At 38.3% G+C, this 18,434-nt stretch overlaps 2 protein-coding genes across 3 annotated transcripts; one reads left to right on the forward strand and one right to left on the reverse strand.

The window, feature by feature from the left end:
* On the forward strand, positions 1-6,712 carry disp (RND transporter family member dispatched). Of its 2 annotated transcripts, none has more exons than XM_090173487.1 (8): positions 1-596; positions 1,092-1,167; positions 1,232-1,355; positions 1,442-1,787; positions 2,060-3,056; positions 3,586-4,630; positions 4,691-4,941; positions 5,010-6,712. In XM_090173487.1, the coding sequence occupies exons 2-8, from the start codon at positions 1,160-1,162 to the stop codon at positions 5,803-5,805; spliced, it is 3,567 nt and encodes a 1,188-aa protein (XP_090029613.1). In that variant the 5' UTR covers positions 1-596; positions 1,092-1,159; the 3' UTR covers positions 5,806-6,712. The 2 variants fall into 2 exon arrangements, with proteins under 2 accessions (XP_090029613.1, XP_090029612.1); XM_090173486.1 differs by lacking the exon at positions 1-596 and adding an exon at positions 611-799.
* Positions 6,713-6,782: 70 nt separating this feature from the next.
* Positions 6,783-8,506, reverse strand: LOC149948461 (protein FAM50 homolog). The gene is made up of 5 exons (XM_090172004.1): positions 8,169-8,506; positions 7,975-8,100; positions 7,483-7,911; positions 7,292-7,420; positions 6,783-7,223 (listed from the first exon to the last, which is right to left on the reverse strand). Exons 1-5 carry the CDS (start codon positions 8,385-8,387, stop codon positions 6,876-6,878), a joined length of 1,251 nt encoding a protein of 416 aa, XP_090028130.1. The 5' UTR covers positions 8,388-8,506; the 3' UTR covers positions 6,783-6,875.
* Positions 8,507-18,434: the final 9,928 nt, after the last annotated feature.

Genomic DNA, 18,434 nt, shown 5'->3' on the forward strand with positions numbered 1-18,434 from the left:
ATTTTTTTATTATGGCTTGAAAAAGATAGCACTAGAGTAAAAAACTCATCGTCAGAATGGCTATTTTTATTTACAAGGAAATTAAACGTTATCTGATAGTTCGGTCACTTTCAGGTTCCATTCTCAAACTACTCAAAACCATAAAGCTGCCAAATTAGGGGCGTATGCCCACTAACGCTCGCACTAACGTTATGTAGCAACAAACACAATCATCAACTCATCACGAGGTTCGGTTGTTTATTAAAATCCAGCGTGTGACATTTTGATGCATCATTAATTCCATCTCAGCTTGCCCAGCAAGAGGAATTTAATTTTTTTAATATTGGTGTATTGATTTTTTGCCTTTAATTAAAACATACCAATAAATAGGTTTAAAAACAAATGTTCAAAAATTGTAAAATTGTCAAAAATTTCATTGCATTTCATAATCTACTGTATATTTAATAATCAAAACATGGAAAATTCCTAGAATAAATCGGAGAGGAGCTTCGTTTCTCTCCAGTTCCGACCTTCGAAAGAATATAGGCATAGAAATACCCCGTTCAATGTAAAAACCTGTAACGTTCGAAATCGATATTTCCCGGGGCCGCTCGACGGTAAGTTCGGCGAAATCTTCAGAAAACCGTCGGTGCTCAGCCTGGGACCTGCTACGGAGTTTTCGGGGCCCCAAAAATAACCGGACAAACCCTGGAATCGTAACTTAATTTATAAACTTTATCATGTGCCTTTTTAACAATAACCCGACGCATAAATACGTAATCTGTTACTGGAATAGTTTAAACGCAAATTTATTTTGCAGGTAAGTTTCGTATAGGCCTTAACTTTGCTGAAAAATGCACTACATATGTTAGGCCTAACTTTGCTCGCGGGGAAAAACTCAACAAACTGGGCCTGATGGGGGTCAGTACATACGCCGACCGAGTCATTACTTTCTTACCCCCAAATACTGATTTCCCAGTTACAATTATTATCACAAGCGTCATAATAACACTAATTCTATATCGAAACACCGCACCATTACCATTTTAACCGAGAGGCGTAAATGCTATTGATTAATAGTAGGATGCTAAATTAACAAAAAACATTTTTAGTTGGATGACAACGTTAAAAACATGACCAAATCTATCATTTAAAAATACCCGTCGACATAGCCACAGTCATGCAGTGGTAAGCTTGTCGGTTTGGACCTTTCACTCCTCATTACAGATAATCATGAACCCTTTTCGGGTAGGTATGCTCATCAAGTAGCCAACCATCCAAGCTTGCTCATCTTACTTGTACTCAGCGCAGCTGGGACATGTATAATAATATCCTTAACTACTGGCGAACTACCCACGTTTAAAGATCCAGTCTTGGTAAATAAAAATCTTCAGAATAGTCTTGGAAGTAGGCCTATCCACTCGGATATCTCTTATGCAAAAACATTTCTGGGGTTACCTAGGGTTTCGAACCACGCGGAACGGAATTAGCGTCCAGAGCAACGGCCTGGATAAACCTGAAAGAGAGTACGAGTTGGTTGGGGCCTTTGACCAGCACTCCCGAGAACAGAAAAAATAGTGTCAAGATAAACCTAGGAAACTTGACGTCAACTAGCACCGAACCGACCGTTAAAGGAAAGGGACTATGGGATATCCTCGAGAAACTAGATCGTGAGGAGAACGAGGCGCCGTCGAACGTCGATAGACAATCGGACACGTCTTGGAGAAGCAGACCGATAGCGTCCCAACCAGAACGTCAGTTCGTTGCCGATCCTGCTGGAGATGAATCCTTCTTTTGCAGTGATCCAGGTTTGAATCTTACTCAGTGGCGTAGCTAGCATGGGTGACACCTGGGGCGGATCTCATGGTGTGCTACTTACTAGTCTCTAGTTTGTGTAAGTTTTTATTTTTTTCACGGTTGGTTGTCACCCCCAAATCACGTCCAAACGGGTGGCACCCGGGGCTGACCGCCCCCCCCCCCCCTAGCTACGCCACTGATCTTACTTCCCTTAATAAGACCAAGCCGCTCTTATGCACTAGGGTTCCACGTTCTTGTTCTAAAGTTGTTTTTAATCTCATAGGTCGTGCCTACGCCCACATAATCTTTCAGTCGTCCACGGGGCAGAACTTATTCAGTCTTTCCGCGCTGTCTTCCGTTTGCCGAATCGGCGAAATCCAATTGAAACTCTCTCCGCATTACGAGTCCTTATGCGAATATAACAAGAACCAAAATCGCTGTTGCCGGAGTTGGTCGTTGCCGAATTACGTGGCCCTTCTAAGCGGCCGTTCATCGTGTCACGGCATCACGGACCACGACGTGACGTACACTCTGGAGCTGCTCAAATCCTGCGCGAGGTACTATCACGGTTTAAAGTTGAGCCACGATTGCACTACAGACCCGGCGCTGTGTCATGGCGTTCCTCTGCAATGCACCAAGTACAACGCGGTTTATAACGTTCTTCATTATTTGACGGACGCCAATTTTTTGAACCCCGAAGACGGTTACGAAAACTCGACTTTCTTGTCGTATACCAGCATTTTCTTGCCCATCGCGCAGAGTACGGAGACGATGGGCTATTACAAGGACTTGAGCAAAATCAAAGTCCTCGGTGACGGTGATGTGCAGTTAGGCGGAATGGAATTGGGATTGAAGCACGCGTTGTTCGACGAATACCTCATCCATGACACTTTTTACGTCGGTTTAGCGGGTGGCGTCATTTTCATTTTTATCTGGATGTACACGGCGTCATTTTTCGTCACACTCATGACTCTGCTGGCCATCGTCTTCTCGTTAGCCGTATCGTACTTCGCCTACGTTACAGTATTCCACATTCCCTTCTTTCCCTTTATGAATCTCCTCACTGTAATTATCGCTATTGCTATTGGTGCTGATGACGCGTTTCTTTATTGCAAAATTTATTTTTGCGCCAAAGCTGAAAAAAACAACGGCACACTTGTCAAGCTCGTCAAAGACACTTTGCACCACGCCTGCTTGTCAATGTTTGTCACGAGTATTACCACTTCCGCGGCTTTTTTCTGCAGCTTTATCAGTAGTATCACAGCAGTCAGATGTTTCAGGTTATTCACAATTAATTTCACATAAAAAAGCACTATAAGCATTGTCTTGAAAGTGAAAAATATGACTATTAATAACAGGGTTGGCTGATTTAAATCGTGATTAAAATCAAGATTTAAATAAAGTTATTTTTTTAAATCGTTGATTTAAATCACACAATGTATTTCAATGGAGGAATAAAAAATGGCAAAAAATAGGTTCTTAAAAAAATTAAAATATTGAAAATCTGAGAAAACTAAAATATTTAATAGTAATTAAATTTAATTAAGATTTCATCTAATTCAAGATTAGCTAACTGATAAAAGTAAAATATCAGTTAATTATACAATGAAAGAGCCATTAATTGTATAAAAACAGGATAAATTCCAAAAAGTCCAATTTAAAAAAAAATCTATTTGATTTTTATTAAAAAAAAATCAAAAAGTGGCCAACCCTGATTAATAAATCCAGTCCAAAGACACCGCTTATGGGTTGCTTGAAGTAAAACGGACGCTGGTTGTTCTTGAATAATTAAATAAACTTTTTTAACAGTATTTTTGCAGGCACCTCCACACTAGCTAACTTTGTCTTCACGGTAACTTGTTTGCCAGCTTCTGTGATCATCTCTGAGAAATGGTGCTCGATGACCTGCTGCTTATGCATACCTCCCTTTGGAATTTATTTACCACCAGTGCAGAGGCTAAAGTTTTGTAGCTCCCTTTGCAACACTCTTTGGAAAACTCACTTCTCCTTTGTGGACTCTGCAAGAGTGTTTTTTGAAAAGATCCTTCCATGCCTAGTCATCAGGCCACGTTTCTTTTGGCTAGTATCTTTCAGCAGTTTAGCGATTGGAGCATCTGTCGCCGTTTTCTACTATCCAAAATTAAGGCTACCGGATTCCAAAGAATTCCAACTATTTGGCTCCAGTCACCCATTTGAACGTTACGACATGGTGTTGAAGAAAGAATTTTGGTTTGAAAAAGCCAAGGAAAGGGACTACATGAGAAATTTACCCATACGAGTCATATGGGGAGTGCTACCCATTGACAATGGAAATTACCTGGATCCTTTCAACAGGGGCCATTTGACTTATGATCCACACTTCAACATCTCACACCCCTCTGCTCAAACTTGGTTGCTATCCTTCTGTAAGCAGTTACGTAATCAAAGTTTCTATCAATCCACAATGGGTGCTCTTTTACCCAACTGTTTCATTGAGACTATGAAAACTTGGATGGAACGCAGATGCGTAGATGGAATTACCAAGACTAATAGAACTCCGTGTTGTCAAACTTCAAAATTTCCGTATAAACCAGAAGTTTTCAATCAGTGCATTGAGGAAGCTATTACGTTATTACATTCTACTCCAGGTCTTTTCATACCAGGCACTGCTGGACCTCGTTTTGATCTGAAAAGTGGAAAAGTTAAAGCCATTGTAATTGAATATGACAGTGTGTACACGTATTCAAATTCTTATACAGAAATGAACCAATTTAAAGTAGAAGTTGATACATGGGTGAAAGATATGATGAAAAGTGCACCGAAAGAAATGAAAAATGGATGGTTTACAAGTGAACTTGACTTTTACGATTTGCAAGTAGGTTTCAATTTCATTATTCTTTGATAATTTGATTTATTTGTATCTTTATAAATCTAGGACAGTCTTGCTAAAGGAACATTGGTTGCTATTGGGGTAGCTGTTGGTGTATCATTCCTGGCTTTGCTGGCCACTACCTTGAACCTTTTGATCAGTCTATATGCCATTTTGACCATAGCCTGCATCATTTTAGTCACTGTTGGATCTTTGGTCCTTTTGGGTTGGAAACTCAATATCTTGGAAAGCATAACCGTCTCTGTTGCTATTGGTTTAGCGGTAGATTTCACACTTCATTACGGAGTAGCATACAGGTTGTTTAAGAAATTACTCAAATTAGTGCTTATTTTGGAAGTTCTTTACTTATACCAATGTCTTTAAGGCTTTCATCTCAAGAAGATCGAGATTCATCCGTAATTCACTCATTATCACGAATTGGAAGTCCAGTTGCAATGGGAGCCTTTACCACCTTTATTGCGGGTGCTCTGATGTTTTCATCAGCAGTTTTGGCATATCTTCAGATAGGGATATTTCTAGTGCTGGTCACGTCGGTGAGCTGGCTGTATGCCACCTTTTTCTTTCAGTCATTGCTCAGTCTCATGGGACCTCAAAATGGACAACTACAACTTCAGTACCCCAGTCTTGAGGGTTGCTGCAGCCGGTGTTGTGAAGTCACTTCTAACACTGTTCCATTTGACAAACCCGCTTACGCATTGTCAGAGTCTACACTCTCAACATCTAGTGCTAGTTGTCCAGCCATAACTCAACTACCTATTAACGAAACTCACGAACTCGAACCATTAACAGTTAACAAAGCAATCTCAAATCGAGGTGCTGAGTTGGTCAAGTATGTTAAGAAACACCATTGCAACAGAACTCCTCGGCAGAGATCGGGCAGTTTTACAGCTCCAACGAGAAAACTTGATCCCAGTGCTTTACGGGCCCAATCAAATGCAACTACCGGGCACCGTAAAATCAGTTTACCAGCAGTTAACGTTACATTCCATGGGGAATCGAGCCCTCCAGACATGACCACCAACAGTTCAACATCCGTCATGGATGACGAAAGAGAAATTACATGTTGTGATCATTGTTGCGATGATATCAGAGCAAAACAGAACTTAATAGAAGACCACCAAGGCAGTTCTGTTTACATAGTCAACTACAACCGCTCTTGAATGAGTCTTAAAAGAAAACCAACTGAAAAGAAATAGCAAAATACAAATGGCATATTTATATACCTCTTGTATTGTTTTCCCAATGAAATTCCAATAGGTCAGTTGTATTTTGCTGCTTTTCATAATGTAAAACAAAAACCGCAATCTCAAAAAGGAAGAATAAGCCTTTGCTATTTAAAAAATGCTAAAGCCTCAAAATTGTTTTCAACTCGTACTTAATTCTACCTCTTTTTAGGTAAAACGAGTTTTTATTCCTATATATTTTCTCCTAAATATATTATTTTATAATAATATACATGTAGTACAAATGAAGTAGCTTTATAAGAACATGATTAACTGGCTAAATTTTAAGATATAATATTGCTTGTTTTTTAGATTCAATTTAAAACAATGTTGAGGTTTTTGCAAAAGGTAAGGCAATTACATGTATAGTTAAAAAAAAATCAGTTAATCAATGCAAATAGAATTAAGAATAACCCTTAAGTTTATGGCAAATTTCCTAATTTCTAGCCAGAAAAAAAAATTAGAATTTTTGCGATGTAAGAGAAATGGTAATTTATATTTTTATACTGAATAATTTTTCTTTTATGAAGATACTGCGTATTTAAAGTAGGCCACTTAATAATTTTTTTTCCATTATACTAAACTTATTGAATGGATTTAACAAGCTATATAAACAGTGGGGGGAAAATAATGATGGTAATGAAAAAATATATGTAGCTAATATAATCCCTTTCCACTATTAGACTACGCATTACTGTCTTAACGATAGTTAAAAATAGTAAAAAAAAAATTAATTGTACAATACATTTAGCTAGAATTTAAGAACTGGTGTTTTTCATTTGATTTGATAAAAAATTAGCCTATATTGTAAGTTTAAAGAAAAAGCTCAAAATAGATTTGTAGGTTTTTGAAGTGCTTGAGATTAATAATAAAAACTTTTGAAATAAATAAAAAATTTACCAAAATATCTTTGCTCAAACATCTTTATCTCAAAAGATACAATGGTAAATTTACAGGAAAAAGGTAATCAATAGGGTAAAAATATATACATACATTAATTTTCTACTCTACTTCTTTCTATCTGATATTGTGTATTTCTCATAATTTTTCGTGGGATCGTAAGGTTCCCATCTTGAAGCAGGAAAAATATGTTTGTTTCGTTCATACCACGATCTCAGCAACACTTTACCCGCATGAGACTCTTCTTTTTCAACAGAAGCATCATTCACCAATCTAATATCATCATGGACATCAAAGCTGAAAAGAGGCCCACTTTTTCCTCTCGCTTTCGTAACAATGAAATCGTAGAATGTATAATGATGAGGAATAATCAAATCCTCTTTGACGTACATCAACTGATCACCTGTTATAGTTCTCAATTCGTGAAACTCCTTACGTAAAACTTCCAAACATTTCTATAGCAGAAGTTATTGAGTGAGAAGGATGTTTTAAATGATAAAATAGTTTTAACATGAAAATTTACCTGCAGAAACTGATAAATGCTGTTGCCTTTCTTCATTTTGACGCTTCTACGATGGCCAGAGCCATCCCAATAACTGAAAGTGATTCCTATTTCTTCATTTTTCAATTTTTCTTGCTTCTGTACCCATTCCTAAGAATATTTTAAAGTAATTCAGTATTTATTAAAATGAAAATAACTGAAATTTAGCGTACCAGTCTCAATTCCTCTCTAAGTCTCATTTCTTCTTCTTCGCGTTCTCTATCAGGTAAGAAACTAGTGTCTACATCAGGGTTTTTCCGGATTTTCTTTTTCTGCCGTATTTCACCAGCAAAATCAGAAAAATTTGAGTCGGAGTCGTCACTGCTAAGAAACTCTCTTTTCACATTAACTTTTGAATCAAATAACTCGAAACTGTAAGACGGGATGTTTTCATTCATTTGTGGTTCTTCCAATTTGGTAATATCTATTTTTAAATCTTTTTCAGAATCTTTGGAATCCTCTTCTTCACTTTTTATCTTTCTATCCTGATCATTATCATTATCATCATTATTGTCATCATCGTCATCATCATCATCATCTTGCTCATTTTGGTCTTCTCCTTCCTCCTCCTCATCATCCATACGAAAAGACAAAGCTGCAATCTATAAAACAACCTTTAAGTATTAAGGCATTTCTGGATAGATTTATCAAGTCAAACAATTGACCTGTCTTTTCTGTCTTTCTTTCTTTTCTTGTTTCATTTGAATTTCTCTTTCCCTCATCATTTCTTTCTCTCGTAATCTCTGAGCAAGTTGCCTTTCTCTTTCTTTCACTACATCTTCTTGTTTTGCCTACAATCGCCTAGGTTTCTGTTAAACTTGTGTACGAACTTGACTTACTTCTTTACGATTTATAGTACCTTCATTTCATCGAGAGTAACCAAACCAATGGTGCTTGATTTTAATTGTTGTTCAACGGCATCGTAATGAGTAGCAAATTTGTTTCCAATGGTGGAAAGCTTCATTTCTTCTTCAATCTTACGTTTTTGATGTTCAAGTTCTTCTAGGGCTTTCTCTCGTTTCTTTTTAAGTTGCATGGCTCTTCCAGCTTCACTCGCAGCTCCCTTATACATAGCCATTTTTATAGCCTCAAAATCTTTATTCTACAAGTGTCTGAAAATATCATTGGATTGTAAGGAAGCCTGGTTTATTTCATTCAAAAAAAATTCGAGTTGGTGGAAATCTAGACTTATTAAATTGAAACCAAAACTTACTAAATTGGAACAAGGAAGACACCATAAAAGCGAATTATTTTTCTAAATAAATAAGATTTTTTTTTTTGAGATACACACACATCGGTGTCGACCCGAGGCCTTAGACACCAGCAAACACACAATAACTGATTAATCAGGGCGAGATATGTGTAACGGCCACGCCAACGGGGGGATACGTGGGGACAGGGGTGGGGACACCCTTGGCGGAAGTATTCCGACCACCCGTTAGGGGATTGGTGGTCGTCCTCACACGGCCATCCACAAACTCTGCCTCCCGGACGCCTGGGATTACAGGAGTGAACCACTACTCCCGGCAAATAAATAAGATTCAGGCAGCGTTGCCAATTGTAGGTTTGGAAATAACTGACCACCACTTTTTAATTGCTCGGACCAGTTTTTTTATTCAAAACCTAGGGTTAACTGGTCTTTAGGACCAGTTTATTTATTCCATCCATCGAGAAATAACCCTCTGTGCGGCATTATCTGTGGGTTATTTGCCAGTTGCCATGTTCCATCTAATTTCTGAGATCAATGAAATGATCGAGGCTACAGATCTTCCACTCATGGCGATATGCCTTATCGTTGACAATCACCGGACATCTCGCTTCTATCTACTACCTAAAATCCACAAACCTCACAACCCGGGTCGTCCAATTGTCTCTGCCTGTTCCTGTCCTACGGAGTACATTTCGAGTTTCTTGGATAGTGAAATTCAGTCGCTTGTGACCTCTCTTCCGAGTGATGCTCTCCACCGTTTCTCTTCTTTCTCCTTTACAGGTACTAAATGGTGGTTAATTTCTATTTATATTAAATCTTTGTACACTGTGATTCCTCACGCTGATGATCTTCGTGCCCTCCAACACTATTTGAATAAACGGACCGACAATTACCCTCCCACCGATACCCTCGTTCGTCTCGCTGAACTGGTATTGACGCTGAACGCTTTCTCTTTTGACGGCAAGTTCTACAGACAGGTTAGCGGTGTTGCTATGGGTACTAAGATGGGACCAAGTTACGCGAATTTGTTCGTTGGCTGGGCTGAGGAGCAATTCTTTTCAAGTTACGCTGGCCCTACTCTGGATTTACATGGTCGTTTCATCGATGACGTTGCCCAGTTCGCCTCTTGCAGTCATCTGGACCTTGAAACCTTCCTCGCATCCTTTTGCGTCATTTATCCTGCCCTGGAGTTCACGGTCGAAGTCTCCGAGACAACTATCAACTTCTTGGATTTGTGTATTTCGGTTTTCGGTGATGGCGTGTCCACTACGTTATATCGCAAGCCAACTGACTCTCGTTCATACCTTTTGCCGACATCTTCCCATCCTCGGCACACCACTAATTCAATTCATTTTTCCCAGTTTCTTCGCTTACGCAGAATTTGCTCTTCAGATAATGACTACAACAACAAGGCCATTGAAATGCGCGATTGTTTTTCGGCAAGAGGTTACTCTACCAAGGTTCTACAGCTTGCTCTTACCAAGGCCTCTGCTGTTACACGCGATGATGCTCTTGCCGTTCACCCCAAGAAGCCCACCACTGAGAGGCCTTCTGTCGTCTTGACGTATCATCCGCAAATTCATCGAATCGAAACTGTTATTCGGAAAAACTATCACCTTTTACAGATGGACCCAGACACAAGCTATATTTTCAGTGATCCGCCTAAATTTTGTTACCGCCGTGATAATAACGAGCGATCTATCCTTGTTTCTAGCTCCTTGCCGGGACATGACGATAGCACGACTTACGAGGGTACCCAAAAGTGCAATCGCCCACGGTGTAACACTTGCGCTTTTGTGTCTGGTGATCTACTGGTGCGTGGTCAGAAGCGAGATTTCCAGATCAAAGGGTCTTTCACCTGCACGACGTCCAATCTCGTTTAGGCTCTTAGCTGTAAAGTCTGCTCGATGCTCTACATCGGTGAGACGGAAAGGCGGCTCGCCGACAGGTTCAGGGAGCATCTCAACGACAATAGAAAGACGCCAGCAAAGAAACCACGTCACCCAACATTTTAATCATGTTCACAACATCAATGACGTTTCCATCCGCGTCATGAAAACTACAAATCTTCCCCCGAAAGGCCGCCGCACTGAAGACTACCGCCTCATTTTTAATTTAGCCAGAGTTTCCGTCGGGGTTAAACATTAAATTAGTTTTTAGCTAGGGTGGTTCGTTTTTTAGGGGGTATTGTTGTGTGTGTTTTGCGGTCATCCCGACTTCGTGTTTTTCCCGCCCTCGTTCGAAATTGCTCGATTGTCGTCTTTTTCGCACGAGGACGGTTTTTTGATTGCCGGGTAGGGGTTTGTTCGCAAGCATTTGATGTTTGGTTCCCTCGCCTCTAGTTTTTCTTTCGTCGTTTTTCCCCCTTTAATTGTTCATCAAACTTATTGCGAACATTCCCCTTTTATGACAGTCCTTTTTAGCTTTTCTAGTCTCCCCCCCCCCCTTTTTGTCACGTGTTTGTATTCTCCTTTTGTTGTCGCGTATTATCGTCTCGCGCCTCGCGTCTTTAATATTTTTAAACATTTTCAAATTGTCGGTTAGTCCTAATAAAGTTTTTCGCCTTGAAGGCCTATCGGCCGAAGTACCGCATATTTTTTCCCAATAAAGCTTAGTTTTCTCCCCCACTTCTTGGTCTCTTTACTTGTTCGCGTTTTTACTCCTCTCCATCTAATTATGAAAATTCAGGTTGGAACAGTTTAATAATTCGTGTTTCCTACTAATTTCGATTCCTTCAAAGTTGCCCAAATTGCCCAACTCTCTATCTCTCTCTCTTGTTCTTGTACATTCACTAGAGGGAACTAGAAAGATTTCTACCATCCTTGGTAGTAGTGTTAGGTGGAGCCTCTCAAGATAAAGATGCCTAAAGGCTAAAGGATGGAAGTAGATAAAGTTTGTTGGATGTTTTCGACTTATGTATTCATTTGGACCATGGACTAATTAACAACAGGGACGGCCCGGCACGGGAAAAAAGTAAAAAGAACAAGCATCGACACACTCTAGCGGTACTCGCGGGCATAACAGGAAATGCTTGCATAGGCTGGTGATTCAAAATCAGCGGGGGGAGTAAAATAGGGAAATAAGTTTCCTTGGAATGCTTGGAATATAAAAGTTGAACCACGAGATTACCATGCTGTGCGAATTATAATCATGGTAAAAATTTAGAATGTCGAGCTTTTCCGATCATATTTATAGTAAACGTTTCTGCTTACCGTCTGGAAGAAATTCCCAAATTTGTTACGATAATTATTAATGTCATAATATAATATTATTCATAAATATAAATGGCTTAATAGTGTTTACCTGTTCTATGATGAATAATTTATAAGATATCGTAGAATCGGAGGTGGAAAACGTATCATTTAACTATACCAATTATACTAAAATAATAGCAATAATTATACTTATTTAACGTTATAACATGGATGAAACACGTTTGGGACTTCCTTTGTAAACTATGGCACGCCAAACCGGACAAAATTCGTCTACCACTCGCTATATTCATACTTTACCTCTTGTTATATTCATACTTGGTCTTGCTATATTCATGCTTTAACTCTTACTATACTCATACTTGGTCTTGCTATATTCATACTTGGTCGTGCTATATTCATACTTGGTCGTGCTATATATTCATACTTGGTCTTGCTATACTCATACTTGGTCTTGTTATATTCATACTTTACCTCTTACTATACTCATACTTGATCTTACTATACTCATACTTGATCTTGCTATACTCATACTTGATCTTTCTATACTCATACTTGGTCTGGTTTTATTCATACTTGGTCTTGTTATATTCATACTTGGTCTTGCTATATTCATACTTGGTCGTGTTGTATTCATACTTGGTCTTACTTTATTCATACTTGGTCTTACTTTATTCATACTTGGTCTTACTTTATTCATACTTGGTCTTCATATATTCATACTTGGTCTTACTATATCTATACTTGGTCTCGTTATATTTATACTTTTTCTCTCTCTTATACATCAAGGTCTCTCACACTTCGACTCTCTCTCTACTCTAATTTGGTCGTTCACTATTCATGCATCGCACCTCTGTCTCATACTTCGACTCTCTCTCTACTCTAACTTGGTCTTTCGCTATTCATACATCCATAGTTTCCTTAGCTTTCTCTCTAGCTTCAAACCGTCGCGCTATCAAATCAAAACTTTGTACCGCGCGCTTTTGACGCCAACTATATTTGGCCAAGTTGAGTGAAAACTTGACCAACTAAAAAACTATTCCGTCTCAGACGTATTTTATTGTACAGGGTGTTTGGAAATTAAATTTCAAGAATGAGAATCTACATGAGATGACTTTTGAAAGAAATCGAAAATAAAATTCCCCACTTTTGAAAGGTATTGTAAGGGGAGTAGACGGAAATTTCGCGCCTTTTCTAAAAGACGGTTTTGGTGGGAAATCTCGAATAAATTGGGACATGGCAGTAGTACGTCACAATCACGTGACCAATAATATACAGAAAACAAAAGAATACCACAATGGCCGCCATTGTCAAAGCTACGAGCTGACATTTCCTTATACAATGTTTAATAAAGTGTTGTCTTGTGTTGAACTATGGAATCTATTTTAATCACTATTTAAATTTTTAAAGTCAGGTATAGTCAAAATGAAAATGGGGCTATATTTCGTAGTTTGCTAAATGAGTTCTACCATAAGTCTATAATAAACCCTTTTCGGGAGGAAGTATCGTCCGAGAAATTTTTTTAAACATACTTTTATCGCGTTAAAACTCGCGGAGGTGCACAATTTCCCACGGCCCGTACGCACCAACGTATTACTTGAACTTGTCGAACTTTATTTTGAGGAATAAACTTGAGAAGAGTACTGAAGCAATTACTTGAAATGCATGTTATATCACTTACGGCGAGCGTTTATCCCTATTAAATTTCAGTTAAAGCTCGTTCACTTATTTAACCGTTCTGCGTGACCGCCGAGCGAAAAAAGGCACTCCCTAAAATAATATCAGCTGGCGCCCATGCTAGGTATTTGTCAAAAACCAAATATTTCGGTTTTTAGAAACCTTATGTCAAATCGAATTTAAAAAATGACCATAGAATTGGACCAAATACCTCCAGGTTTAAAAATTCCATCTAAATGGTCATTTTATCACAATATTCTACCAAATATCAAAGATTTAGCTTAAGGAGTTTCCATCGACTATGAAAGGGTGGTATTTAAGAGGTGGTAAATAACAAAATGATATAAAAGTTGTTAAATAATGGTTATTAACATTACAGCATAAAATGGGAAAAGTCGTTTCCATTGGCTTAGGCTCTGGGTTACTAAGAATTGACAACGGTCCTCGCAGTGGCGCCGCCAGCAATAGGCACGAGTAGGCACGTGCCTACGTGGAAAACCAGAGGGGGCCCCAAATTAATTAAAAAAGGGGGCCCTATTTTTCATATTGGTAAATTTTCCGTAGCTGAATTATTAGAGAAATTGCCGAAAAATTTCAAACTTGTGACTATCAACTAATGCACATATTTTATGGGTTTATATTTACTCCATTTAAAAAGGATAATACCCATTGTATAATACCAGGGGGTAAGCGCGTAAGCAAAAACGCAACGGGTGCCTTACGCGGCTGTCACTTCTCCTCCCGCTGAGGGGGAGTTACGCGCGTGGCTAGTGATAGTTTCGAATGGGTAGGTAATAAGCCAGGAAATAGTTTTTTTTTTCTGCTTCGTGGGTTCGTGCTTGCAACAGCCTACTTTCAGGGGGTAGTAGGTCAAACTTTAAAGCCCTCTGGCGCTCTTTAAACTCGTCGCAGAGAAACGCGACAAAAACCTGCATACTTCTCAGCTCATACCCTACAACCACCAGAAATTTCTGTACTGACTATTGAATCACCGTGTATATAAGTTGATAAAGTAACTTTGTTAGTTATAGTAGTAGTATAGTTTCTGTCTTTCTGATGGTTGTTCATACCAGTGAAAACACATGTTTTAAATTCGAAAATAACTAGCTAATGTTTAATGTTTATAATAGTTTTTTTTATCTCCTGATATAATAATGCATAAATATTTTCACACAAAGTAAGCGTTATTTACATTTTTGAAAGCATTTCAATTTTTAATGGGTCTTGGCTGTATCACTCGGCGATTTCCAAGACTAAGAGGAATTCGCCGAGAGTTATTAGTCTTTAGTCACATAATAATTAAGTTGTCAATGGCGAAACAGACCATTATTAAAAAAATGCATTAGGTAAATAGGTAGTGGCATACTATGTTTATTATGTTACTTATGGTTAAAGTAAATATATTAAAAATTGGTTGGCATTGCCAAGAGGGGGCCCCAAATTGTAGTGCCTACGTGGGAAAAAATCCTGGCGGCGCCACTGGGTCCTCGAATAACTTAGTCTTTGTAAGTGCCAACTAACAACGCGGCCCGCTAAATCGCCGCTGTTTGATGAACGAGCCAAGACCCTTTGAAAATTAAAACGCCAGTGTCAGAAGACCATGAACTTCTACAAATATAAGTAAAGCTTACTTTGTGAAAATAATGATGAATTATTGAATCGGGATTTAAAAATCAGAATTATAATCATTCGCTTCATTTTCAAAGTTCATATTTTTAAATTTGAAACTTAAACGCCATTAAAACTAACCGGCATCTACCGGCGAAAAGTTTAGGAAGTGAATAGTGAATTCGTTATCTGCAGGATATTTCGCCTTGAAGGAATTCCAGCAACTATTATGTGAACTTGGCTTGAATGATTCTGTCTATGATGTCCTCGGGTTTCGGCACCAATCAAAATACAATACTTCTCAAAGCTGGGGGAGCTGTTTTGAGGCGAACTGAAAAATGCCTATAAAAACTCGGGACGTAATGCCTTAAGCCATAAGTAACATAAAAACATAAGTATGACACTTCCTATTCACCCAATGCAAATTTTTTAGTGTTGTTAATTTTCCGGAAAAATAAAATGCGGAAACATTTCCAGAAAAATTTCCGAATTTATCATGTAGAATTGGAGAGGCTCTTCCAGTCGTTAATTACACAACGCGAAAAGACATTTAGACGTAGAGAGGTATTAGCCCGAAGTTTATTGAGCTTAAGCGAGTGACCACAGGCGGTGAACCCCTCATTAAGGGAGAACTAAACACAGAAATCTGGTTCTAAGTTGTTACAGAGGAACTTGTACAGGAGATAGAAGTTATTGAGTTTGTGCCTAGTTGTTACTGTGGCAGCAGGACTGGGAGCACAAGGGGCAACCTGAACAAATGTACCCAGAAGTCATTGAGTCAGAGTGAAGTAGTAAACGAATTGACATCAAGATAGTTTACAACTGGGTTACAAATAATAATATTTAAAGAAAAATATAAAGAAAAGTAGTTATGGGAACTGACCCAAAAACAGTCCGGTTAAACCGATAACCGGTTTTTTGACTTCGGAGCGCCGGTTTTTTTGGTTTTATTTTTCAACCTTTGGTTAAAACCGGTTTTTTTTAAGATGGAACATAAGAACCGAATCTGTTTTTTTAATTTTCTTTCTTCCACTATTTTAGGTTGCGAGTGACAAACGCGCTAGTCTTACAGAAAGAGTTTCTTTACGATGTAAACAAAAACATGAATGTATTGATTTCAACTATACATATCGAACTACATTAGGTAGTCTAGCCTCAGTCGCTAGGATGGGAGGGGCTTAGTTATTATGACGGTTGTCACGTGCCGCCACTCAAAAATTATATTGAAGGGCAACGTTTTTAAACTTGGCTAGCTTTCAGTGCGTAATGTAGTTTCTAAAATTTGAATACACATCTTTTTGATAATAATAAATTCCTATATTTATGATTATCAAGTAATTTTGTTTAAAGGGAATATAACCTCAGGTATTTGGTGTGGAACACCAACGCTTGCAGCTCTGGCCGCTCTTGCCTTTGGCTTTAAAAATGTTTGGCGCCACTGTACAGGGACATTTGAAAAATTGAAGGGGTCTTCCGTAAAGATTGCTTTGCAGGTTATATTCCCTTTAAGTACAGGTATTTTTCTAAGAATCAAGAGTCATTTTCTTCGCTGTTTAAATCGCGTAATCGCCTATCTCCTGATTGGCTCGAGTTATGACGTAAAGGGCAAAAAGGCACCGCCTATCTTAGCCCCAGATGGTAGAAAGGGTAATGATATAGTTCGATATTCAGGGTTGAAATGAATACATTCTGCAAAAAGTATTTGCAACATTGATTTACTTTTTAATAAATTTAAATAAAAATACGAGTACAACATAATAATAATTACAGTCGTTAACAAGACGTACGACGGTCAGAATACACACAATCCTTCTAATGTGTTAAGTTTGTTGGAGCTATTCACAGCAACCTGCAACGCCGGTATCACAACCTATATATATATCCACACATAATTGTATTTACACTTATTTGTTACTTCTAGTCATACTTTGAAAGCATCGAAGATTCCTTCGATCAGTGTCACTCTTATTTGATACATCTGATCACACTTATTTGTTACTTCTGATTACACTTATTTGTTACTTATTCTGATCACACTTATTTGTTACTTCTGGTCACACTTATTTCTTACTTCTGGTCACACTTATTTGTTACTTCTGGTCACACTTATTTGTTACTTCTGGTCACACTTATTTCTTACTTCTGGTCACACTTATTTGTTACTTCAGATTAAACTTATTTGTTACTTCAGATTAAACTTATTTGTTACTTCTGGTCAGAAGTTGAGTGTCACACTTATTTCTTCTGGTTATACGACAAACACTAGTTCGATCGGTGTCATACTTAATTGTTACTTCTGATCACACCTAATTGTTACTTCTGATCACACCTAATTGTTACTTCTGATCACACCAATTTGTTACTTCTGATCACACCTAATTGTTACTTCTGATCACACCAATTTGTTACTTATGATCACACCTAATTGTTACTTCTGATCACACCTATTTGTTACTTATGATCACACCTAATTGTTACTTATGATCACACCTATTTGTTACTTATGATCACACCTAATTGTTACTTCTGATCACACTTATTTGTTACTTATGATCACACCTAATTGTTACTTCTGATCACACTTATTTGTTACTTATGATCACACCTAATTGTTACTTCTGATCACACTTATTTGTTACGTTGAGTGTCACACTTATTTCTTCTGGTCATACGCCGAAGACTAGGTCGATCAGTGTCATACTTAATTGTTACTCCTGGTTATATGTTGAAAGCGCGGCGCACTCTGAACGGCCTTGAAAAACGATAGAGGGAAAAGGGCGCGTAAACCTCCATAAACACGCGGATTTACAATGTTGGAAGTTGAGGGGGGTACGTATACGCTGTCCAAAAAACCTAACTTAGAATTAAACTTAAGCAACGTAATTGCAATTCTAGGTTATATGGAAACCACAGCTATTCAAAAATATAACTTTCATGAAAATCGGACTTAAATTTAGGAACTGTATGTAGATTTTTATGCGAAAATATAAAACCGCGAACATTGGGGTCCGGTAAATAACCCCGAAAACTATACTTAAATTTAATATTTACTGATATAACCGAAGGGATAGTTCCGCTGAATCCTAACCTATCCAATAATATTTTTTTTAACGTTACCGGACTTAATTTTTAACAAAATATCAACCACACAAAGCCAAACTACCGAAAACGGAAAATTGGGCAAATGTCCAACTTCTTGGGCTTCGATTTCAACAATTTATGAAAGGCTATCAATGGCGAGATATGTACACTCGAACGAGATATCATTGACTCTCCTAGCCCTAACCGTTGAAGAGATATGCGCGACAGGGCGGCATCGGCATCGGCATCGGCATCGGCATCGGCATCGGCATCGGCTACACTGTACGTGAAACTAATACACACAAATCCTTAGGATTGTGTGTAAAAACCGGTTTTT

This window comes from Leiobunum rupestre, chromosome 4, assembly GCF_980474605.1.
Source record: "Leiobunum rupestre chromosome 4, qqLeiRupe1.1.hap1, whole genome shotgun sequence".
Taxonomy (NCBI): Eukaryota; Metazoa; Arthropoda; class Arachnida; order Opiliones; family Sclerosomatidae; genus Leiobunum; species Leiobunum rupestre.

What these genes read in the sequence shown, in the direction of transcription:
- disp (XM_090173487.1), top strand. An exon ending in ACAGCAGTCAGATGTTTCAG is followed by an intron (nt 3,057 to 3,585) that starts GTTATTCACAAT and finishes CTTTTTTAACAG; the next exon opens with TATTTTTGCAGGCACCTCCA. An exon ending in CATTACGGAGTAGCATACAG is followed by an intron (nt 4,942 to 5,009) that starts GTTGTTTAAGAA and finishes AATGTCTTTAAG; the next exon opens with GCTTTCATCTCAAGAAGATC.
- LOC149948461 (XM_090172004.1), bottom strand. Translation starts at nt 8,387, where the DNA reads ATGGCTATGTATAAGGGAGCTGCGAGTGAAGCTGGAAGAGCCATGCAA. An exon ending in TTACTCTCGATGAAATGAAG is followed by an intron (nt 8,101 to 8,168) that starts GTACTATAAATC and finishes AGGCGATTGTAG; the next exon opens with GCAAAACAAGAAGATGTAGT. An exon ending in GCATTTATCAGTTTCTGCAG is followed by an intron (nt 7,224 to 7,291) that starts GTAAATTTTCAT and finishes CTTCTGCTATAG; the next exon opens with AAATGTTTGGAAGTTTTACG.